Below are 25,447 nucleotides of genomic sequence, written 5' to 3'. Positions count from 1 at the left end.
ATCAAGAACCAGTAAATAATGCAGGCATTGATCACCCCCAAAAAACTCCATAAATATTAAATGTAACGTAAAATACATTTATCTTTATTCTTGACACTTGTCATACGCATTCATAGAAATCCAGTGCCTTTGGTTTAGTAACTCTTTCTTATATGTATCCCAAGCTTCTAATACCATTCTCTTTACATTACCCGTCTCATAAGGTAAATGCACCATAGAAGTGTGTACAAGTATTGATGCATTTGGTGTCCTCCAGTGCTATGGGCCACAATCACCAATTGCTGGTCGCTGTGGTGTTGGCTTATATCCTCTTGCTGTAAATCCCTGAACCACAGGTAGAGACAGCTGTCACAGTAACATATTATTTTTTTCTCAAATCTCCGGTTTCTTACATAGCACCAATGTATTCCACACAGTTAGCATTGTCATTACCCATATCAGTACCTGACCCCAGTGAAGTTTACATTTAAAAATGCCCCAAAACTCCTTCAAAGAATTTACATTCATAAAAAACAGGTTCCTTTTCAAAAGTCAGCCACAGTTGAATAGCAAAGTTGTAATAGGAGGTAGAGTGGCTATCTATCCTAGTACAACTGTGAACTCATCTACAATGGCGAAAGAGTTTGGTTTCGCTCTTGCACTACCAAACCATTACAGTAGTTTCCTTTAAACACAGTCCTAGTCATAGGCATGGAGGAATGGTAATACTCGGATGGTCTGCCGGGGGTAATATTGCAATATCTAGTCGGCAAACACCTATAAGTACAGGCTCCCGACTGTTGTTAAAGAATAATACATTACCGTAATCTCTTATTTTGCTTTTTAAGGATTTTCAGATATATCAGTCAATTGACTTTCAGATCAAGTAATGAATAACACTGATAAATTGTTTCTATTCAGTTGAATCAGTCCTCAGGAACTTCAGTTTTGGCATAAAAATTGAGCAAACCACAACATTCCCATTAAATCTAACTGATATTGTAGGCCATCTCAAGCTATTGAAGATTTTTCTTAATTTTTTTTTGTTTACACAATGTCCTAATATATACTTCTAAGAAAATGCTGAAGATTTCTGTGTTCTTAGTTCCATTCATTTTTTTTCTATATCCCACACATCTGTAAATATACAGCAAATTCCCTCCTGTTGGGACCCAAATTCACTGAACGTTCTTGTTTTTCAATAATCTGGTGGCTCCAAAACTAATTATACTTTATGTGGAACCTTCAAATATTATGTAGAAGCATCATGCAATTTATATCTACAAAGTCAAATAATAATTCATTATCACAATAATGAAGTACCATAGTTAATACTCTCAATTACAATAAAAGATTAAAAACCTTGACACCTTTTTTACACAAGGAAGAAATGAAGGAAAAAAAAAGGATCAGAAAAAAACATTTAGTCCAATCACGTAGTGCAGCAGCGTGAGACGGGCCTTGTGTTTGTCATTTTTGGATCACATCTTTTGCATTTGATCTTGAATTTTCTAGTAAATTGTATTTATTAACAAATACTACACCGTAGTCATGTTTTTTAAAGCATTTGGTGTAATATTCCATGTAATGCTGAATTTTTGTGCTTGTTAGATACGTTGATATCCAGTTGATCTTCTCTTGTGCCAAATGAAGTAGACGACTATTGCTAATACTATAATAACTATTACCACTACAGCAATGGCCACAGCAGTCATATTGCGATCGTAGGAACACATCTCCTCTGTAAAAGATAAAACAGATCTCTGTGAGTTGTATAAAAACACCGCAATGCAATGCAATGCAAAGTAGCAAGCACCAAACATTTGGGCCTCATTTACTCATATGATGCAATACATTTTAGCAGATCATTTCAAGCCCTGTTTTAATCCAGTGCTTGAAGAGCATATCCTAGTTTTTCTGAATAGACTGTATTCTGTATTCAGTGAAATCACCCTAAACAGTTTTACAGCCATGTGAGTGTACCTTACTGGTCAGCATTCTTGAACCCATAATGAATTATCTGTTTTGGGGTATTAAAAATTTTGCAATGTTAAAATATAGATACCGTAATTAGAAAATTAAAAAAGGAATAAAAATGCCCTCCCCAAATTATCATTTGTAAAGCACTACGGAATTTCATGGTGCTGTATAAATAAAGATTATTATTATTAAACCCCATTATTAAAAAAAAACTAAAAGCACCCACATAATGTTACTTTCCCACATATGTCTGAATTGACATTTTATGTATTCATTCATCAGACATATGACACATATCAGCACATGAATAATACTAAAAACATTATAACTACAAATAAAAACTAATGGTGTTTACATGTAAGCAAGCTTTCCTGTCAGGAAGAGGCAGGGCCCCATAGCAGACTTATGAATGAGGCCCCCTTCCCACTTACAAATACAGGCAGTCCCCGGGTTACGTACAAGATAGTATCTGTAGGTTTGTCCTTAAGTTGAATTTGTATGTAAGTCGGAACTGTATATTTTATAATTGTAACCCCAGCCAAATTTTTTTGGGTCTCTGTGACAATTGGATTTTAAAAATGTTGGATTCTCATAAGAACCAGGATTAACAATAAAGCTTCATTGTAGACACCTGTGATAACTGTTATAGCTGATTATTGTAGCCTAGGACTAAAGTACAATAAATTACCAGTTACCAGACTGCCTGTATATATATTACACACTCATTTCTATACCAATGTACATAAATATACAGTTCTTCACTCATACACACCCATTTATACACTGTTACATACATATGAACGCATATAGAGCATATACACAATACATATACATACAATGCCATATACAGACATACAGCATATATGCACACATACAGTATATACACACCATATACACACACATATACAGACATTATATTTTATATAAATGTTATGTCACACAATGTGAAGTATAATGGGGTAGATTTATGAAGCTGAATATTTCTAGTTGCCCATGACAACCAATCACAGCTCCCCTTGAAAATATTCATGAGCACTGGTAAAATGAAAGCTGAGCTGTGATTGGTTGCCATGGGCAACTAGAAATATTCTGACTTTCAAACAACTTGATAAATCTGCCCCAATATGTATATAATGGTGCACATCCTCCATTCTTTAGTGTAACATCAGATGACGGGGCCCCCTGACGCTGTAGGCCACATAGCGGCTGCTATGGCTGCTACCACTTAAGTTATGGATTTTGTAATGCACCACTCAAAATGTTTTTATTTTCCAATTGGTTTGATAAAGTAGTACATCATAACAAAACTTGGGTATCACTGTATAAACCATGAGAAAATCTTTTGATGAATTTTCTGTGTATTTTTAATATTGCAATAAGCAAGGATAAGAAAAGTTAACAAGTAGGATATGTTCAAATGTGGCTTAAATTAATTTTTGCTGCATTAAAAAAAAAGTATAATTTAATTCTTACAGAACAAAATCATTAAAACTCAATTTTGAGCATTATAGCTTCCATGATTATTTTTCCTTAAAGTGTAACTGTAAAGTTATAGTGATTTTACCAAATTATTATACTTGATTCCCACTTTAAAAACAAACAGAGCGATGCCTGCTTTGTGCTGCTCACCCTTTTCTTTCCAAAGTTATGGTATTTTCTGTTCTGAAAGTGTTTGACAAAAATCTTTCTTACCAGAGGGGAAGTGGATGGAGACTAATATCTGTCAGTCTATGCCCTCAGTTAGCCTGCCCACAGATACCATGATGCCTTGTGTTCTCTCTCAATGTAATTTAGCAGTAAATCCATTTAGTTTCCCACAAGTAAATCCACTGAACACTGCACAGTGCACATATAGGATGTATATGATGACTAGCCTGGCAGCTTCCATCACATGGAAGAATCATAAGTAAACCAGTTACATGAAGTCTATAGCCTGATCTGCTTCTATGAAGACACATCTTTGCAATTACATATTTTTGTTTTCCATATGCAAATATAAGAAGATTTTAAGGCATTTTTCTAATTAGTCAAAAGTTTACATACATTTCTTTAGTATTTGGAACCCTTGCCCTTAAACTGTATGACTTGGGTCAAATGTTTTGGATATCCTTTCACAAACTTCTCACAATAGTTGGTAGGCCAGTGGCGGCCATCTTGGTTATAACTTCACCTACTTTAGAGAGGCCATAACATTTTGTGAATCATAAAATCAAACTATTTAAGCTCCATTTTGTGACTAATGACATTGAGTTTTGTTATAATTATTTATTTATAAATATGGGTTTTTGTATCAGACGCTCATATTCCCGGAATACCCATTTAAGCTATTTTGTAACCAGTTGGGCAGTAGCTTCAGGTCATTGTCCATTTGGAAGACCCATTTACGCCCCAAGCTTTAACTTCCTATCTGATGTCTTGAGATGTTGCTTCAGTATTGCCATATAATGTTCTTTCCTCATTATGCCATCTCATTTACGAAGGGCACAATTCCCTCTGACAGCAAAACAGCCCCACAACATTCATGATGCTGCCACCTCCGTGTTTCATAGTTGGGACACTGTGCTTGTGCTTTTAGCTTCTCCCTTTTTCTACCAAATGTAACAATGGTCATTATGGTCAAACAGTTCAATTTTAGTTTTATCAGACCACATGAAATGTCTCTAAAATTTGCAAACATCTGGCTTTTTAATGTTTCTTTTGGAGTAATGGCTTCTTCCTGGCAAAGTGGCCTTTCTGCACATGTGGATACAGTACTGGTTTCACTGTGGATAATGACACACACTTACCAGCTTCAGCCAGCATCTTTACAAGCTCTTTAGTTCTATGGTTGATAAGCGTGTTTTGGATCACATCGTGTTTATCTCTGCACAGATCTCCTTCCTGAGCTATATGATGATGGCTGGAAATTCCCATCTAGTTTGTACTTGTGTATAATTGTTGCAGTTAAACAAGGCACCTTCAGGTTTCTCAAAATTGCACCCAAGGATGAACCAGACTTGTGCATGTTCACAATCCTCCTCCTGATGTCTTAGCTGTTTTCTTTGTGACAGCAGCAATGTGTTTCAGGGGTTCTGCCAGAGACATGACCTCATCATATGGGCTGTCCCAAATTGTTTAAAAACATAGTAATTTTAGTGTAAATAAACTTTTGACTTTGCAAAAAGTAATAAATGTGCCTTTAACATTTTTTAATCTTAATTCACTTAATATGGGAGAGGTTTATTCTGATTTTATGTCAGATATTAAGAAAACATGTATATGTGTATTTTTTATATAGTGTATGTCAACTTCTGGTGTCAACAAGATATGGGATATTTAATAAAAGACAGTAGATATAGATAAAATAGATTTTTATCTATTTTATTTTTATCAGGGCACATGTGTGCTACAGACTGTATATGTACTGTATTTGCCAAATGTTTTTAAAAAATGTGTGTTATATGGTGTCTGAAATAAAGTATGTGAAACTTTACCTGGCTTACTGCCTGATGCCTCAGCTTGAGTCCCAGAGAGGAAAATTTAAAATGACAACTTCCATCTGCTCTATAATATATCCACTGCTCTGCTTGTCACTCCAGGCTGTTGCCGTTCCCTCTCACATCCTCTCCTTGCACTGACTTGCAGAGAGTTTATCTGCAGTGAGCTGACACGTCATCACGGAAAGGGTAGAGGGACAGGAGCCTGGAGTGACAAGCAGAGCAGTGAATATATTATAAAGAAGAGGGAAGTTGTCAATTTGAAATTTTCTTCTCCGGGACTCAGACTGAAGCATCTGGCAGTGGGCCAGGTAAAATGTCCCACAATTTATTTATTTTTTTTTTTTATTTTAGAAAGTAAAACATTTTTCCTAATCTGTTTTTACTTTACTATTATTGCAATTATATTTTTTTTCTGTCCATAACTTTGGAGGTTGCTATCTTGACTAAGCTCTGCTCACTCAATTTAGGGATGCTCTACTACAGGCCACATTCACTCGACCGTATGGGGGGGGCGTATGTACGGCCGCAAGTTTGTGGCCGTACATATGTTCTCCATAGACAGCAGCGGCCACACTGAGAGATATGGTACTACACACGTGTGACACCACACTGCTCCGCACATGGGGAAAAGATAGGACATGTCACCCCTCTCAATCGAGCCGGACGTATCCCCGCCCGCATACATGTAAATCTAGCCTTAGCCTGGAACCAACTCATTTAGGTCTATGGAGAGTTTTCTAGGCATGATCTGTAATGGAAGAAAAATAGACAAGCTGTATCATAACCTATTGTCAGCAGCGGAGGTAATGATGTATTTTCTAAAGAGGGGTTATCTTTGATGTAAACAAGTCGTCTGCTGCATAGAAAGCCCCTACAGAATAACCAAGTCCAGGTCAGAGTCATAATTGCTGGGTTTAGTATTTTTTATTAAATATTAGTTTAAAAACTGTACAAATAAACCAACAAAAAATCGGTTTAAAAATAGGTTATTTTGAGTTACATATTCCCTTTAAACCCTGATAAACACTTCCAACAATGAATGTATAATTTATGAAACATCTGCATATCTATATTTTAACTAATGCATGAAAATAGTATATAGACATGTCAAATGTTATGCAGTTAGTACAGCTGGCAGGAGGCAAAAGCACCAAGGAGAACATGTGTAACCATAGTCATTTATATTAAATTCACATGATCTGTGGTTTGTTACAAAACGCCACTATGACACAGAGACAGTCACCAGTTGTGGAGGGTAAAGAGGAAGTATAGCTTGTAACCATCTAGCATGGTCACTTAAGTGCATCATACAGTCATGCCACATTTAATAGATTGTGTAATTGATTAACATTTATTACATGTACATAATATAGTATTGAATTCACATGCGCTCTGCAAAAAATTAAAAGATATACACAAATTTCCAATTTTCTAATTATTGGGCACGAACCTTGAAAAGACCATAACAGGATGCAACTAATCATTCACCTGCTGTGGCCTAGTTAGAGTACATCTTGGTAGAATTTGGACAATTTTTTAAAATTAGCTGTCAACTTTAATCTCACTATGCAACTAGCAGCACCCGTAGGTAGGGTATGATTTCCTTATTTTACCTATGAAAAAATCTCCTTAAAAGTAAAGTGAAAATGAGAAGAAAACTGTCATATTTTGCCAGAGAGGAGTCCGGCTCAGTAAGTGGAGGGGGATGCCTCTTTAGATACCATTGAGACTTGGGTTCAAGAACAGCCCTCCTGCACACTATCGTTTTTACCTCCGGTGCTACGGCTAGTTTTTATTTTGCTATGTATTGCTATGAGATCATGCTCACTGCTGAAGATTCCTCAGCACTGTGTCTGAGCCTTGTGCCCGTGAGCAAAAACTCAGAGCATGTCCTAAGTCAATGGGGCTCATTTACTAAGGGGCCGAATTGCTGGGTTTCCCGAATATTACAGTTTTGCGACGTTTGTCCCTGAATTGCCTGGGGTTGTTGGCGCACGCGATCGGATTGTGTCGCATCGGCGCCGGCTTGCATGCAATGAAAATCGGGGGTGCGTGGCCGTCGGAAAATCCGACGGATTTGGAAAAAACGCGGTATTTAAAAAAGAATTTGTGTCGCTTGACACGCACTTTCATCCACCGGGACGAAGAAGGTGAACTCCGGCGGACCTCGGCGTAGCAGCAACACCTGGTGGACATCGGGCGCACGACCTTAGTGAATCCAGGCAGACCTGAATCCTGGTCGGACAACGCGCCGCGGGATTGCGAATGAACCGGGTAAGTAAATGTGCCCCAATAAGTCAATGGGGTGGTGAAAAAAGCAGACTGCACACAGTTGTTCTAGGCTTTATGGCTGTTTTTGTGGTTCCAGTTACAGGCTTCCTGGAAAACATGGATTACACAACTTTGCGGACATACAGTTGTGACACAGCAGTAGGTGAATGCTGTAGAGAAATTAACTATGATTCTATACATAGCTTCATTATATGTCTCCATTGTATTGTTTCCAAAATATTATTATTTTAATCTGTAAGCTAATAAGGTAGTGGTTGCACATGGGACGACATGTCTTTAGCACTGGAAAAACTGCCATTCAAGACTAAATAATGGAGAGGACAGTAGTCCAGGAAGGAGTAACCGTACTGAGGACACGCCATGGGGGCACCACTTAGTTTATTAGAATATAGATTAAATGGGAATTTCTCAGAAACGACTGAAATAATAAATATATTTCTGTTTAGCATGCTAGAATCAGATTATAATCCTTGGGGAGGTGATACACTGCCCTTAAAGGGGTATTCCAGGAATCAGCATAATTCATATACAAGTGGGCACTCAAAATATAAGCTAATGTGTAATTAGTTGTTATTTAAAATTTTGCTCCCCTTAGCAGAAAATGCTGGTGACAAAGACTGCAATGAAGAATTAAAATGCTACTGGCCCTTTAATCAGTCCGTTAATTTCCTCCGCACGGTCCATCGCAGAAAAGAAGATGGCTGCTGGTCACATGTCCACATCACATGTCCTGTACCTGCCTGGGCAGGGTCATGTGATCACCACTACGTTTGGCTGTAGTCGGTTGTTTGCAGTGCATCCAGTATGGTCAGTGTTGTGGTGATGGCAGTTACACATCATTACTATGGTAACAGAGCAAGAAAACCTGTTACATCATCACTGGGAGCAGAGCAAAAAAGGGAGGAGGAGTTACTGAGAGCTAAAGGATCATGGAACTTGTAGTTTCCAGTGGCGGCCATCTTAATGATAACTCCACCTACTTTAGAGAGGCCATAAATTTTGTAAATCATAAAATCATATTATTTTAGCTCCGTTTTGTGACTAATGACATTGAGTATTGTTGTATTCATTTATTTATATCATCAAGAGTTTTTGTGTCAGACGTTCATATTCCCGGAATACCCCTTTAAATTGTGTGAATAACTATTGTATTTTATTGCAATTTATTTTATAAAATGTAAGTCATTATTTGCTTCTAACACAAAAATGACATACTTGTCTGTAACTAGATCAATACTGCAAAGCAAAAGTATAAATAAATGGGGATATATAAGCATCTTCTACTCGCAGGGGACCACAGGGCAAGGAGTTAATGACACACATGAAGTCAGCTATAAGAGGTGAATATGAGCATTTCAGATTCGTTCATATCCTGAAATCCGCCTTCTTCTTGTAAGCAGGAACACGAGAAGGATTATTAGAATCAGCCCCACAATCGCCAAGGCCACACCCACTGGGACTAAGAGATTATTTCTGTCTGGAAAACAGACTCTTTCTGTAATTAAAGTCACAGCAGAAATTGGCAGATGAAATCCACATCCATTGTAGACCTAAATAATTCATTTCACTGCTGTGAGATGTACAATATGGAAAATTGATGTATAGTTTGATCACATCTTCTACTTCCAAATCTATTGCTAGTGAATGAGCTTCAGAAGCAGAAGTTGTCACATGTTAGTGGGTGGTTGAGTGAAATTGTAGATGAGGAAGCAACTTATAACATGTGAGTAGTATTCAGGACAATGAAGGCATTAGGAAGTGAAGAAATCAAATTCATCGTAAGCAGGTTAAAAAGTGAAGTAATATTTGTGCCTGTTTCTATAAAGATTTTGTCACCATCGCACCCATTAGGCAGCCACCAAACAACCATTCGCTTGTCTCGGAAACCATATCCCCTTCGTGAAGGCTCTTTTGTTGTACAAGTCTTTTTAAACTGTCTGAACTCTCAAGTAATGTCATTATCAAACTACTGCTCAATGTATGAAATGGGTTTAACCACCTCAGACATTGCATGAGAAGAGACCTCCGTGCCATGTTACTATCATCACAGTGAATATGAACATGGTCTTATTCTGATTTGCTCTTTGCCATAAACGCTAAAGGTCACTCAACAGGTGTGGATCACTTCCTCTTTTGTCACAGTCAATCAATTCCTACTTTCTAATTTTATTTGCCTGTTTTCTGGTTAAGCAAATACATTTTCATGTTGTGCTTGTTATCAACTTACCTTTGCCAAATGTACTGTTCTTAATTTCAAAAGCCTGAAGTTTAACCTCTGCCATTATAAGCTCCAAATGATCTCCTAGCTTCACTGTTGGCGTTCTTTTACACTTCACTGAGTACCCAAGATCAGTAGACAAGAGCTTTAGTTTACCCGAAGAAACATTCCACTGTCCTAAAGCAAAGAAGGAAATTTAAAAGAAGGTAAAACATTGGAGAAGAATCTTTAAAGGTGTCTACAAGTTAGACAAGACAGTCTTATTCTGCACCAAATTTATCACAGTGTCTGACGCTGGATGATTATTCTGTGGTAGTTAGAGACTGACTAGTCTTACCTTTCTCCTCTTATTTGCATTAAAGTTTGCTACAACTTACACAAGCTCTTGTCTCAGAAACTATCTCCCCCTTAGTGAAGTCTTTAAAACTGTCTGAACTCTTAATGAATTTAGCACATCGCCTTATGGGGCTCATTTACTAAGGGTCTCGCCCTGCACTTTTGTCAAATTAGGGGGTGTGCCTTCGGATAGTCCGACTGATTCAGACTGAGCATGGAATTTAACTTTTAAATTGTGTTGCATGCCCAAGCACAAAGATGCACTGCAAAAATGGTGAACTCCAGTGACCCTGTAAGTAAATGTGCCCTTATATGTTGTAAGCATATGAATCTACCTCATTTAAAGGGTTGGTTATCTTTTGTCAGGAAATTTGTGCCTGTCTTTTTTTGGGTGGGGGGAGGGCGGGCTGATAAATCTGGGATCTGAGTCACCGTACACAAAAGTTGCAAATCATTCTTCCACCCACTTCTAACCCTTTTGCTGCACCTGCAGAAAAGTGGGGTTTATTTGTGCAAAAAATATAAATCAGGAGCAGCACTGAAAAACTAATGGCTTTCAGAAATTATGTGATTTTCAGAACCGCTGCTTGGTTCACCACGAGTCATAGTCAATTATTTCACCAATTGAGCAGTATTGCAGTGTTTACTATCTTTGCTCCAGTAGGGAATCCACTATACTGAAATACTGCTCCATTCTTTAAATAGTTTTCTCTGACACTTGGGGAACCAAGTAACAGTTTTAATAGCACATTCTGAAAATCACATAATTTTTGTATCAGTAGTAGTACCTTCATATTAGTGTTATATGATATCCATAGTGTATACCATCCTTACCTTCTGATGCCACAATCAGTTCTACAGATACCTCTTCAATGTAATAAATCTTGCTTTCCTGCAAATAATTAAAAATAATGAAATATATTTAATTGTACTTCCTTCTATAATATTTTTAGTACATACATCCACCATTGGTACTTATTTAATGTTTCCATCACTTTAGCCAAGATTAACAGATCTGGAACAGCATTATGGCTTTCATTAACATAGTTTATTGCCAAAATATTAAAACCGAAAATATAGGAAACTACCAAACAGCTCTGTCACTCACATTAATAGAAGATATTTATACTTGTTTTTCCTTCATTATAGTAGACCGGTGATCTTCCTGTAACATCCTGTGTTCTGGTGCTTACGTGGAAAGGGGTTGTATAGCCATCTGTCACGGGTGCTCCAGCGACCCATGTACCGGGTCGCAGGTGCACCTGTATGCCTTTCCGTTCCCCTAGATCGTGACTGCAGCCTCACTTACCTTCTGGCTGTAGCGGCAGTCACTGTACTACATAGACACACACTATACAGTCTGGTATACAAATCTCTATGGGAGAAAACTAAGCAGAATTTCTTCATGAAGTAAATTATGGTTAAGCATTAAGGACGTGAATTAACTAAAAATTAGCAGAAAATTTTCTTGGGGAGAAAGTGGTGTCCGCTGTAACCTTTATACTGGGACGACCAATGTATTAAAATTACTCTCAGCAAAGTAGCAAGCTGATGCACAAATAAGAGCTCTTGTACATTGAGAAATAGTTAAAATGTTTGAGCATTGCTCAATTTTGCAGAAAGCTGAACGGTGTAAAAACGTCTCAAGTGATCCTGATATGCGTGTGCTGACACCAGTCCTATAAGTTGCTCATGATTCATTCATGACTCTTACTCAGTGACTTTCAACATATGAAACCTCAGATTTTTCTTATGATAAACAAGAACTTTCCAGTTAACCTCTTTTCACCTGCAACAAAGTTTTACTTGCTTTAGCAAGATATTATACAATTGCTAGAACCCATGTACAAAAGTCTCAGACATTTTTTTCCATCATTAATGCACCAAGTGGGTTTACATACACTAGCTAATACTCCCTGCATAAACTATTTGTGTATGACAGTCCATGTATCATCTAGTATTCTAGTAAAAATACTTCACCAGGTAATATTACACAGTACCAACCAGGTTCCTAGGGAATTGTGGTGCATATGCCACTGGTATACACAGAATAGGCAGTGCTTGTTCTGTTTGCACTAAGATTGTGGTGGAATGACATTTTTTTCAATTCAACATTCCCTGGTTCTTCTACTTGTCTCTGATTCCAGGACATTCTGCTTACAGAAATGTCCTGTCCCGGACACTGGCTGTGCAGCACCCTCTCTGTGGCAAAACGAACCAAGAACAGAGACCAGTGAGGATCCAAGTAAGGTTAAAGCATTGTATAGAATTTTATTCCCCCCAGAACTGGCCAATTGCTGTTACTACTTATACTTAAACTTACCTTTACAAATGTAAAATTAATAAAACCCTCGGGAAATGTTAAGAGCAGATTTGATTTTGGATCAGCACATATTCCACTTGCATTTGTCAGTTTTGGCTCAATGTTCAGATATCTCTTGTCCTGCAAAAAAAAAGCGTATTTGTGGACAAAATGCTGTGAAAGACAACAATATCATGGTTCTATACATTATCTATACATTGCACCAATTGTTGTGATGTTTCCTTTGCATTGAAATGTGTTCCCTGTAGTCAATATATTTATTCTTCATGTAAATGTAATCTGGAGAACACATTTGTTGGTTGATGGAAATAAAAAAAAACTAAAGCAATTATGCATTATCAAAGGACACCCGTCATCAGGTCTCTGTTACTAATTCTGTTACTACTACCTGTAGGAGCAGCTCACAAGGATTCAATCACAGCCTTTATTTAGTTACTTCATACAGTAATCATTCTTAAATAATCTTTTCTTTATTAAGAGACACAGACATTATTAAGAGACATAGACATTATACAAGTATTTTACATGTTCTGCTATAACCTGGCTACATCGTGTAGCAGTTGTATCTCATACACACACAGGTACAGGGGGTGTGGCCGCCAGCACCAGGTAGTATAGAGAGGTAGCAGCACCAGGAGTGTCACATCGTTATACAGGATGTCAGTCATGTGTATAGGAGTATCTCATACACATAGACTACATGGGGTGCTAGCACCAGGAAGTATAGAGAGGCAGCACCATGAAGATCACACCATTATACAGGCTGTCAGTTGAGCACTGGGGGTGTGGCTGTGCCTCCCATTCATGAATAAGCTGGACAGCTGAATATGATACTGATTCATTGGACCCATCTCAGGCTATTTGTATACAGCTTTAGTACCGGATTGTTTAAGTGTACAGGCCTGTAGAGGGACAACGAAGGGATAGGGGCAATGCTTTCTAATGGCAGTTTATGAAAATATATTTAGTTTAGGGGGGTTTAATTTGCCTGACAGGTTCTCTTTAAGACTTATTTAATAATTAAGCCTGCACAGAAGTTTAATCTTCTTGGTTCATCCCAATAATTACCATTTTAGAAAGTGATGTATTGGCCCAAGATGCTCCTTTTCCTAATAGCTGTTTTCCTTCAATAGTCAACATCGGCTATATATTTATTGTATTTCTAAATCTATTTTCATTAAAATCTCTACTACTTCTATTATGGCTCCAAGGCTATAACTGATGATGTTCAATGAATGAATAAATAATACTGTATACTTAAGGTAATGCAGGATGACATAGTAGCAATACATACATACATTACAAATCTTTCTTACTGAAGCTTAGCTACAGTATAAATTAATTCCAATAAGTACTTTTGCTATATATTTTACTGGTTAATTTGACCATGTACATTTTATATCCCATTATATGCAAATATCCAGATACTTACTGTTTTTTTTTCTGTTGACTTCACTATTTGGATTTCTAGGCCCATGTGTGCAATAATACAAACTTCTTTGTCATCTTTGACTGTGTAATTGCCAGTTTTTGGTGGTGAGGAGGTTGGTGGCAAGGTTGGAATAGCATGTGTTGTTGCAGGGGTCGTTGTGTTTGGTGCATGGGTCGTTGTGTTTGGTGCATGGGTTGTTGTGTTTGGTGCATGGGTCGTGGTGTTTGGTGCATGGGTCGTGGTGTTTGGTGCATGGGTCGTGGTGTTTGGGGCCTGGGTCGTGGTGTTTGGTGCATGTGTTGTGGTGTTTGGTGCATGTGTTGTGGTGTTGGGTGCATGGGTCGTGGTGTTGGATAGTATTTGGGCAGATGTAGTAACCAAGAAAGTTCCTAAAAATAACAAAACAAAAGTAAAAGATTGCATTGTTAGCAATTTTAGTTTAGTACTTCTTGTCAAAAACAAAAAATATATATTTTTTAATAACAAGCAGTATATGCAAATGCAATGTCTACTGGGCCAACAAAACATACAGTACACTGGGAAATTTATTGCAACTCCTCCCCCTATGCTACCTCTACAACAATTGGGCAGAGAGGGTGAAGAGTGGGCTCTGCTTTTCCTGCCCTGCAACAGCACCGATGCATGAGCTATAACGCAATTGTACACCAGACAGGACCTGGCAAATAATTATTCTGTTGACACATTCGCACGCTGGATATACTAATAGATAAGTCTCTTAATATATCTGGCACCACCTGTGGGGCATAATACACCAGCACTTGAAAAATTCCCCCCACTGTTTTCATGTCTCATATACTTATGATAAGATCAGCTGACCATCTTATCGGTATTGGGCCTTCACAACATTCCTCCAGTTTCGTAAGCTGTGAAAGAGGAGAGGAACTTAGCAGATAAGCTCTTGCCAGTCACTTGTTCCCATTTTCACATTAAAATATGCATTAAAGGAGTAAGATCATCTTCCAGCTATTTCATGTGTATGGCCACCTTTAAACCTTCTGTAGTTAGGACAATTTTAATACTTGTAGCAACTTGAAACAATGTATTTTTTAAAAGAAAATACATTTTAGATTTACAGTAAAGGTCATGATGAAGAGTGTTTGTACTCGAAACCTGTAGCTGTTTGTGGATACCACTACATGCTGACTAATTTTATATGATGATTCAATAAAGAAGCAAGAAATTTTATTATACACAAGTGCTGGATCGTATTTTTCTTTCTATCATCGTTTGGAAACCTGCAACCAGAGGGTGTATCCTGTGCACTTCTAACAGGACGTGGAGGATCACCTAATGCTCACAGGTGCAACGAATTCCTATATAACACACTTTCCCTTTCCGTATGGACTGTTTCTCTGTCATGAATATACACCTTCCTAGTAGTGAAAGCGTTAAAAGTTATTAGCACTTATGTATCCAATTCAGTTCTTTGCTATCATTTTGTGTACCATATGTCTAAGGCTTCTTTCATACAAACATAGGCTATGCCTGGGCCAGGAACTGGGCTGGAGAGGTGAAGGGGTAATTGCTCCTCACCCCTCCCCTCTCCATAGGGAGGCATGCAGCTGGGCCGTACACAATGAGCACGCTCTATCTTTTTTTCGGTGATGGTACAGTACGTTGACACATACGTCTGCTCAAAGTACCATGCCATGCCCAATGCACCATTCGTACAGCTGACATACGTCTGCCATATATGGTTGTGTGAAAGGCACTTACACAGACTTCTATTTCTCACTGATCCTTTACAGTTCACCGTTTTTATGAATATTTGCTTTGCTGTAAGAGACTTGACTATCACATAAACTCCAAGTAGAGCCATTTTTGTGATCTCACTAGTGCTGTTTTCTTTTGATTTCAAGTTTCTTAGTCTTCACCAAAAACACTCCAGCCTCCTGAAGCTCAGTTCTTTGCAATATTTCTTACAGTGTCAATTTTCATCTTCTGTAGAGTTTGAGACCCAGTTTTAAAATAATTGCAATACCCAATGCTATTTCCTGCTAAACATATTATCCCTTTACTAATCTTCAAAGCCTGTCCATGATGACCCTATGTGCAAAATGAAATTAGCAAATAGTTCAAGATGGAGTGTAACCCAAATGTACTTAAGAAGTGTAACATCCTATTCACTCAAGGATGTTTTCATTTAGGGAGTGATCAGTTAGTTGTTTCTTACTTAAAAGAGATGGTAGGGGAGAAGCTGAGAACAAATGTGTTCAAAGCTATCAACCTTCGTTATCCAGATTTCTCTCACAAATATACCCATGAGGCATAAACCTTTTACGGATATCTGCGAGGCATAATGTATGCATCATTGTTCTATTGTAAAGCATCTTTTGACCTTTAAAACATTTACTTGTCTCTTCCATAAAATATACATTTTGCTATATTTCTTTTAACACTTTAAGGGGGATTTCCAACCTTACATTTATGGCACATCCACTTCATATGACAACTGTATCTGTACTAGGAATCCAACTTCCATTTTTACTGCATACAGTCAAAGGTCTTTCAGGGAGTCCATTACCATCTGAACCAACCACCTATTTTGATACTGCCATATCGAGATAAAACAGAGAGTGACCACCGGGCCTGAAATCCTCACTTCAGCTAGCTCTCTGCACACATGTATACAACAGCCTTCACAAAACGCATCTTCTCTATTTCCTTTGTCCACGTGAAAAATATCATTCAAATGTGTCACAAGTTAGTCTGCGCTTATACAGAATGAAAGCGAAATCAGGAAGTTCAGAAATGAGGAACAGTTTTTCTTAGTAGTCACTTTAGGCAGATGATAGGAAGTTCATCTACCATGACAGAACGTGACTTTCCTGGACATGTGATATAGACAACCTTTGTAATTACAGGGTAGGGAGGAACATTCAGCTACTATATTCTATGGCGTCTTTACATTATTTTCTGCTGCAATATATAATTCACATTATGCTTCAATGTCTCAGTAATTGTCCTGCATTAAAAAAAAGCTACCACTCATTGTCATATAACAGTAACCTTATATATTGGAGCCAACTTCTGGACATAAAAGAAATTTTGGAGTAAAATAATTTTTGATTTGGGTAATATATTTGGAATACTGTCTTAAGTCTTAATATAAAGGCCCACAAGCTCAAAAAGTAAAGTTTTCTATGGACAGTCTGGTGTATGGTGCCACTATGTAGACTACTCGAAGTGAACAATATGACTAAATCTTCTCAGTTGTCTAAATAGTGTACTTTTACAACTAACAACACGATTTGTTACAAAAAATTAAACCCAGGGAAGTAACTTGAGGGGGTTCAGAAGGTGCGGTCGCAACCGGGCCCAAGAGACTTAGCAGGCCTATAAAGGGTCACTTTCCCATATGAGGAGACTAGTATTATAAACCATAGATTCTAGCCGGGGGCCTGGTACAGACAATCCATGAGGATTATATAATCACACTTAGGCCGTTTTGTGCTGTATTTTCTCTACTGTGCTGTTAGTATGGGATTTAATTAGCTGTACGTATTCAGTATGAAATAAAGACTATGCAGAGGCCATATTTCATGAACGTAATGCTGCCGCATGATTATGACTCCAAGAATCATTCATATCTGTGAGCCATGAGCCCTGAATAATACACAGTAGTGAGAGCAGAGACAGAGTAAAGTACATTTTACACTTCCTCTTTTTGTATGGGCTACAATATTGTTTGTCCTGACTTGGTTCTAACTGTTTGGAGCCTTCTGATCTTTCATCTCAGTCTATCGCCCTTCCCGTGCTCTTCGATCTGTCAGTGATATTAGATTAATCCCTACCTTAATTTGAACCTCTCATACACGTCTCCAGGACTTCTCCAGAGTCGCTCCAATTCTCTGGAATGCCCTTCCGCGGACTCTCAGACTAATACCCACCCTCCAAAGCTTCAAACGTGCTCCTATAACCCATCTCTTTAGGCCTATCACACTCTCTAACTGCATGAAACGTCAACTCTCCCTTTACTAATCCATCCTGTGTCCTATCTTCCGTCTGTCATCTGGCAAACAGCAGATATATACCAAGCTCCAGGCTTCTCTGCAGTCACTTTCACCTTGGACTTTGTATATAACATGGCAGCTGATGGCTGGTTCACGCAGCAGAATTTTTATTTATTAAATTATTTTATATTGTTACCTTATAAAGAATGGCTGGACCATTATACAATCTCTATTTCCTCTTGTGTCACCCCATCATCCTCAGACTGTAAGCTCTTGTGTCACCCCCTCATACTCAGACTGCAAGTTCTTGTGAGCAGGGCCCTCACTCCTATTGTTCCATATGACTGTTTGTTCTGTGTAATGTAATATTATATTTGTATATGTCCCATATAATTTGTAAAGCACTACAGAATTTCATGGCGCTATATATATATATAATAAAATTATTATTATTCTGATCAAGCACATGGCATCTTTTGAATGCATTTGGCTGCTTTGAAGGCATTTTACTTGCAGTTGTGTCCCAATGTTAACAAAGCAGAATACACTTCCAGCAATAATAAAAAAGTCTTTCAAAGCAGTCAAACGCAAAAGTAAATGATAAGGCATCAAGATCAAGGACAGCTGGCTAGACTATTACTATTATCTGACTAAAACTAGACCCTTTGGATGAGTCATTTTATTTGTGGAAATTTCTGCAATGAAATTGCCATAACTATACTAACTTTGTAACATTTTTGTTGCAGTCACAAACTCATCATTGACCTTATTAATGATTGTAATACAGCCTTGCAAACATATTTGAACTACAGCACAGAAGCATACAGTGCAGTGACCGGAAAATATACTAATAACCTATTCCCATTTAAGTTACCTTTTATGAGAACTACACAGTGTATAGTGCCACGAATAGATCATCAATGGTATATAATCTACATAACTGCTATAAAATATAATGAGCCATTTTCAAGAAGTAACACCCTTTTCACAGGCTGTCCTATTGACTCCTCAAGTATAACTATCTTATAAACCGACTATACTATAATTAAGGGCACTTTTTGTGCAGAAAACGAGTGGACCGATACACTATACACTATATCATGTTTGGGTTTGAACCTTTTGTCATTTTCGTTATTAATTTTTTTACAGATATATAAAGAATGAATCGGTCATTGCCATCTGTCTGTCCAGGAATCATTGGTCCTATATACATGTGAAGTTAGACAAAGGTCCTTCTCTATATGAAAATACGCAAACAACATTTCTTATACTTTTCTATAGACTGTTTGCTTTCATTAACATAAAGGACTGTGTATTTTTGCTTGGAGAAACAAGGAGGATAAAAGAACTACCAAAGATATAGAGACGCACTCACCTGAGAAAAGCAGAAAGACCCACATACATGTCATGCTGGCCATGGCTCAGTGTCAGCAGCTACTTGACTGTGAGGAGCTACTTGCAGCTATAAGAGGTTGTTATCTAGAAGCAAAAGTTTCGAAACCCTGCACTGCTGTCACGTGACTTGAAGGAACTGAAGTTTCATGTTTGTTAGTCATGGATAATGACAGTCACTAGTGCTGCCTACAATGTAATGTAATCTGACACTGATTTCTGTTTCTCTGGTATTCTCTCAATGTGTCTTACCCTCTCCTTAAGAAGTTGCATTGGTTAATTTGCATAGAATAAGTTATGTGCCTATAAACTCTGCAGAGATTATTTAAGAGTCTGTAGACACTGTGCTAGTGGCCTTATGTTTCAAGAAGTATGAGCTATATTAACAATTTGCATTTGATATATGACTTGAAGCCACAAGTAACATAGATCCATGTTAGAAAAGAAGTGTTAGAAAAGAATACCATTGTATGAAAATGGCCTGCAGGTAAATTCTTCTATAATAGAGCTTGCCACATACACCCAGCTCTGTATGTGTCCTTCAATACTTAAAGGGGTACTCATGAAATATGAATGTCTGCTGCAAAAACCTGTAATGCTATAAATAAATGAATACAACACAACTCTATTTCATTCATAACAGAACAGATCTTAAATAGTTTGCTTTTATGATTCACAAAATTTTATGGCCTTTCTGAAGTAGGTACAGCTATTTCGAAGATGGCTGACACAAGATACTACAAGTCCCATGATCCCGCAGTTCTCAGTAACAGCTTTGCTCTGCTTTCAGTGATGATCTATCAGACTGTTCTGCTCTGTTTCCATAGTAATGATGTCTGTAACTGGCATCACTGAAGATTGCCCCACTGAGATGTCACCTCACCACAACACTGGCCATACTGGCTGCACTGCAACCAACCAACTACAGCCCAGGCAGGTGCAGGACATGTGATGTGAACATGTGACCAGTGGTAATCTTCTGTCCTGTGTCTCCTCCACCGGAACAAAATTAATGGACTGATTAAAGGGCAAGTAGCATTTTAATTCTTCATTTGGTGTATTTTCACAACATTTTTCTGTTAATATGTTTCTGCTTATCTTTAAAAGACCCTTTTGAATATGAATTATGCTTATTCATGGATTACCACTTTAACTATCCTAATCCTTGATAGGCTATCAATATCTGCTCCTGTAGTTTCAGTTCTGTCTACCTCTGATATTTGTGGATCCCTTTGACTATTTGCAATGTGAATATTAATGGCATTTAGATATGAGTATGGCAGCCATATTACAAGATTACTTTTTTCACAATGCCCCTAAGCCCCCCCCCCATAGATTATCTCTAGTAATGCAGGAAAGAGCAGACTGAGAAGTGCCCTAGAAATAGTCTGAAAGTGGCGCTATGTGATGCGTGGGTCGAAATGGGCATAAGTAGATGGAATCATCAAACCTTAAACTATAGCCACATTGCTGGTAATGGGAAACAATGGTTATATTGTACAGTGTCTATATATAGGACAAGTAAGATAGTACTTTGCAATGTCTATGTACAGAAAAGGGAAGTGCTTCTGTGCAATGTCTATAGAAAGGGCAAGAGAAGTGATACACTGCTGTTCAGTGGTGTGTTAGAGAAGATAAGGTCATTGGTAAAGAGCAACCATTGAAACCCCCAATTGTATACATCAGAGCCCCCAATCTTAACCAAAAGATAGCTCCCACTCATAGAAAGAAAGATCAAGATAGACTAACATATTCTTCTTGGATGGTGATACCGGGTTCCATAGATGTGGCAGATGTGGAGCTTGTAACAAAAAACAATTTTGCTAAGAAAACCCTACAATACAGTCACGCACAAACTCATTCTCACATGAGATCAAAGAAATCTTGACTTGAGATTCTATAGGGTTCATTTATATAATTAAATACCCTGTAGAAAACAATGGGGCACATTTACTTACCCGGTCCAGTCGCGATTCCGCAGTGTGTTGTCCGACGAGGATTCAGGTCTGCCGGGATTCACTAAGATTGTGCGCCCGAGTTCCTGCAGGTGTCGCTGCTGCGCCGAGGTCCGCCGGAGTTCACCTTCTTCTTCCTGGTGCATGTGAGTGCTTGATCGCCGACGAGTGCCGACGCCGATGCGCCACATCCTGGGGCAATTCGCCGCAAAACGGAAATATTCCAGAAACCCGACGAAAGTGCGGCATTTTGACCCTTAGTAAATGATTCCCATTATATAGGACGAACTTGTAGGTCATTTAAGACAAGAATGATGGAGCATATGCGTTATATAGAGAATGGTTTTGAGAAACACTGCCTCATTTCAAGAATAACCACAGAAGACACCCAAGCAAATTAATATTCACAGCTCTTAAGAAAACCAAAAAAGATTGGATAGGGGGCAATTATATTACCAAAATGTTGAGGAAATAGTTGAGAACGATATATGATTTTGAAACTCTTATCCCAAGAGGTTTAAATGCGGATTTAGAAGTTTTTTTTTTTTTTAATAATGTTTCTTATGATATTTTTTTGTTTTTATTTGATATTTTTTAATGAGATATTACAATATACAAAATAGAGAATATGGGATGTTACCAACTGATACGGTGATACCTCTAAGTGGAAATTTGACCCCACTATTTCATCCCATGTTTTCTATGTGATTGTTTTTAAAGATTTTAAGGTTTCCCTATAATAACTATTTAGAGGATCTCCAACATTTGTAGCATAGACTGCTGAGGAACGAACAAGCGTTCCGAAACACGTTCAGTTTATGCATTTTTATGTGCAAATATTTATTTTTTTAATGGATGTAATGATCTAAACTACAACATTGGGGCAGATTTACTTACCCGGTCCTGTTGCGATCCCGCGGTGCATCGTCTGATGGGGATACGGGTCTGCAGGGATTCACTAAGGTTGTGTGCCCGATATCCAGTAGGTGTCGCTGCTGCGCCGAGGTCCGTCGGAGTTCACCTTCTTCTTCCTGGTGCATGTGAGTGCTTGATCTTGAGACACATTTCGTTTTTTAAATTCCACGGTTTTTCTGAATCCGACGGCCACGCCCCCGATTTCTGTTGCGTGCAAGCCAGCGCGGATGCGCCACAATCCAATCGCAAAAACCCGGGGCAATTTGGCGCAAATCAGAAATATTTGTGAAAACCCGACGGAATCGCGTCCCTGGACCCTTAGTAAATGTGCCCCAAAGTATCCACTATATCCAGTATTGCAGTGAAATTGTGACATAGTGCTGACGAGAAACCACAATCAAGCATAGAGACCTCATCGAACTACAAGTTCCAGCGGACCATCAATATTTGCATCTCTGGATGCAGACAGTATCGAACCATAGGCTCCAGAAGACCATCAGTCTTTGCAGCGCATGTGTGGTCTATCACAGCCTCGTATCCATCTGAACCAAGCCAAGTTTGCAAACAACTAATGAAGAGGCTCACATTGTGAAGAGGTATATGCCACAACAACACAAGCTTTGAGAAGATTTGTTTGGAATATCTACTGTGTCTAAGGAGCGGTATCCTATTCAACACTACCATCATAATATCGTATACTATTTAATCCCTTAACGACCTGGCCCTTTTTAGTTTTTTCACTTCCATTTTTCACTCACTACCTTCAAAAATCTATAACTTTTTTAGAGCTCTGTGATGGCTTAATTTCTGTGAAAAAAATTGCACTTCATAGTGACGGTATTTAATATTCCATGCCGTGTACTGGGAAGCGGGAAAAAAATTACAAATGCGGTGAAAATGGTGAAAAAAAGCATTTGCACCGTTTTCTTGTTCGCTTGGATTTTACAACTTTCACTGTGCGCCCCAAATGACAGGTCTACTTTATTCTTTGTGTCGGTATGATTATGGTGACACCGGTTTTATAATGTTTTCATACATTTACAAAAATTAAAACCTCCTGTACAAATTTTTTTTTTTTTTTGATTTTGCCATCTTCTGGCGCCAATAACTTTTTTATACTTGTGGGTAATTTTTTGTGACTTTTGATGGCGTTTTCATTGCTATCAATTTTAGGACTGTGCGACCTTTTGATCACTTTTTATTGATATTTTAATATTTTTCAGCATGGCAAAAAAGTGCTATTTTAAACACAGTGAAAAACCGTCATTATATTTTGATAGATCGGGCATTTTTAGAAGCGGCGATACCTAGTGGGGCAGATTTACTTACCCGGTCCGTTCGCGATCCAGCGGCGCGTTCTCTGCGGTGGATTCGGGTCCGGCCGTGATTCATCAAGGTAGTTCCTCCGACGTCCACCAGGTGGCGCTGCTGCGCTGAAAAGCATCTGAACGCACTCGAGTTCACCGGTCCGGACCAAGTGAAGGTAAGCGCGTCCCAAGCGACACTTTTATTGTTTTAAATGCAGCGGTTTTTCCGAATCCGTGGGGTTTTCGCTCGGCCACGCCCCCGATTTCCGTCGCGTGCATGCCGGCGCCGATGCGCCACAATCCGATCGCGTGCGCCAAAATCCTGGGGCAATACAGGGAAAATCGTTGCAAATCGGAAATATTCAGGTAACACGTCGGGAAAACGTGAATCGGGCCCTTAGTAAATGACCCCCAATGTGTTTGTGATTTTTACTTCATATTAATATTTATATCAGTTCCAGGGAAAGCGGGGTGATTTGAATAATTTTATAATTTTTTTAAAACTTTTTTTATTTTTACTTTTACTAGGGTACTTTAACCCTAAGCAGTATATGGGGAATTTCCTCCTCATTCATTTCAATGTGCTGATAGCACATTGTAATGAATGGGTTAAAACGAGACAGCCTTGTACTACACTCTCAAACAGTAACTGTCATTTGAGATAATGACACAGTACTCCCCCCAACAAACCTCACACAGTATGGGGGTCATTTACTAAGGGCCCGATTCGCGTTTTCCCGACGTGTTACCCGAATATTTCCAATTTGCGCTGATTTCCCCTGAATTGCCCTGGGATTTTGGCACACGCCATCGTATTGTGGCGCATCGGCGCTGGCATGCACGTGATGGAAATCGGGGCGGCTTCGGAAAAACCGCCGCATTTTTTAAAAAAAATGTTGCGAAAATTGCACTTACCTTCACTAGGAATAGGCCGGTGAGTTTCAGGGCATTCCAGCGGGGTCTCGGCGGACTTCAGCGCAGCAGCGACATCTGGTGGACGGCGGAGGAACTGCCTTAGTGAATCCCGGCCGTACCCGAATCCACCACAGAGAACGCGCCGCTGGATCGCGAATGGGCCGGGTGAGTAAATCTGCCCCTATGTGTTAGATGTCTTTATACATGATACACTGATCCCTCCATCCACAGGATGAGAGCCACCCTTCTTCTAAAAAAACTTTTATTGATGTCCTCTGTTCCAGTCATCTTCAGGGATCTCCAGAATATAATCAAGCTAGCCGCCTCTTCACTGATGGTGACAATGCTTACCTGGCCCCCCTCAGGAATGAGAGAAACCTGTGACTTGCTCAAATGAATCCATGAGGGAGGCGTAAATAAGCAGGTCGATTTCTCTTTCACACTCCTCCTTGCTGAGGTAGTGATTCATGATGTAGCAGAGCCAAGTCACACACAGCCACTGTCTCTCTCAGTCTCCTCACCCCTCCTCAGGAACTCTCTTCAGCATCACACAGAGGTCTCTCTCTCAACTTCCTCATTCATGAGAGAAGCCGAGTTAGTATTGTAGGCACCGTAGCTTGACTACATTTTGGAGCTCTCCGCCTCCATGACTGGAACAGAGGACATCAATAAAGGTCTTCTCTAAAAGAATGGTTGCTCTAATCCCATGGATTGAGGATTCAATGGAACCTGCATAAAGACATCTAACAGGTACTGTGTGAGTTTTTGGGGAAAGCGTCACTGGTGACTGGTGACTCTTTAAGCTTGGGCCCCCATTCAACTTTTCCAAATACTCATAAGAACATCAAGTCAGAATAAACCTTTCCCGTTTTATGTAAATTAGGATTACCAGCTGTATTTATATTTGTCAAATGCAAGAATAAGAAGAGAGGACGAAAAACACATTTTTA

At 38.7% G+C, this 25,447-nt stretch overlaps 1 protein-coding gene and 1 long non-coding RNA gene across 3 annotated transcripts; one reads left to right on the top strand and one right to left on the bottom strand.

Annotated features, from left to right (window-relative positions):
* Window positions 1-63: 63 nt before the first annotated feature.
* On the bottom strand, window positions 64-19,549 carry LAMP3 (lysosomal associated membrane protein 3). Of its 2 annotated transcripts, none has more exons than XM_072142720.1 (6): window positions 19,389-19,549; window positions 14,040-14,428; window positions 12,608-12,727; window positions 11,119-11,176; window positions 9,958-10,125; window positions 64-1,720 (listed from the first exon to the last, which is right to left on the bottom strand). In XM_072142720.1, the coding sequence occupies exons 1-6, from the start codon at window positions 19,429-19,431 to the stop codon at window positions 1,587-1,589; spliced, it is 912 nt and encodes a 303-aa protein (XP_071998821.1). In that variant the 5' UTR covers window positions 19,432-19,549; the 3' UTR covers window positions 64-1,586. The 2 variants fall into 2 exon arrangements, with proteins under 2 accessions (XP_071998821.1, XP_071998820.1); XM_072142719.1 differs by lacking the exon at window positions 64-1,720 and adding an exon at window positions 6,336-9,225.
* Window positions 12,287-19,527, top strand: LOC140122171 (uncharacterized). The gene is made up of 2 exons (XR_011854265.1): window positions 12,287-12,529; window positions 19,163-19,527. It is a non-coding gene; the product is annotated as an uncharacterized lncRNA (long non-coding RNA).
* Window positions 19,550-25,447: the final 5,898 nt, after the last annotated feature.

The sequence above is a fragment of the Engystomops pustulosus genome, chromosome 3, assembly GCF_040894005.1.
Source record: "Engystomops pustulosus chromosome 3, aEngPut4.maternal, whole genome shotgun sequence".
Classification (NCBI taxonomy): domain Eukaryota; kingdom Metazoa; phylum Chordata; class Amphibia; order Anura; family Leptodactylidae; genus Engystomops; species Engystomops pustulosus.
The sequence above is the reverse complement of the archived record's forward strand: the minus strand, read 5'-3'. Positions and strand labels throughout refer to the sequence as shown.

Coding starts and splice junctions, on each gene's coding strand:
- LAMP3 (XM_072142719.1), bottom strand. CDS start 19,431: ATGGCCAGCATGACATGTATGTGGGTCTTTCTGCTTTTCTCAG. Junction 11,177..12,607: donor TTAATTTTACATTTGTAAAG/GTAAGTTTAAGT, acceptor AATTATTTGCAG/GAAAGCAAGATTTATTACAT. Junction 10,126..11,118: donor ACTGATTGTGGCATCAGAAG/GTAAGGATGGTA, acceptor TCTTTGCTTTAG/GACAGTGGAATGTTTCTTCG.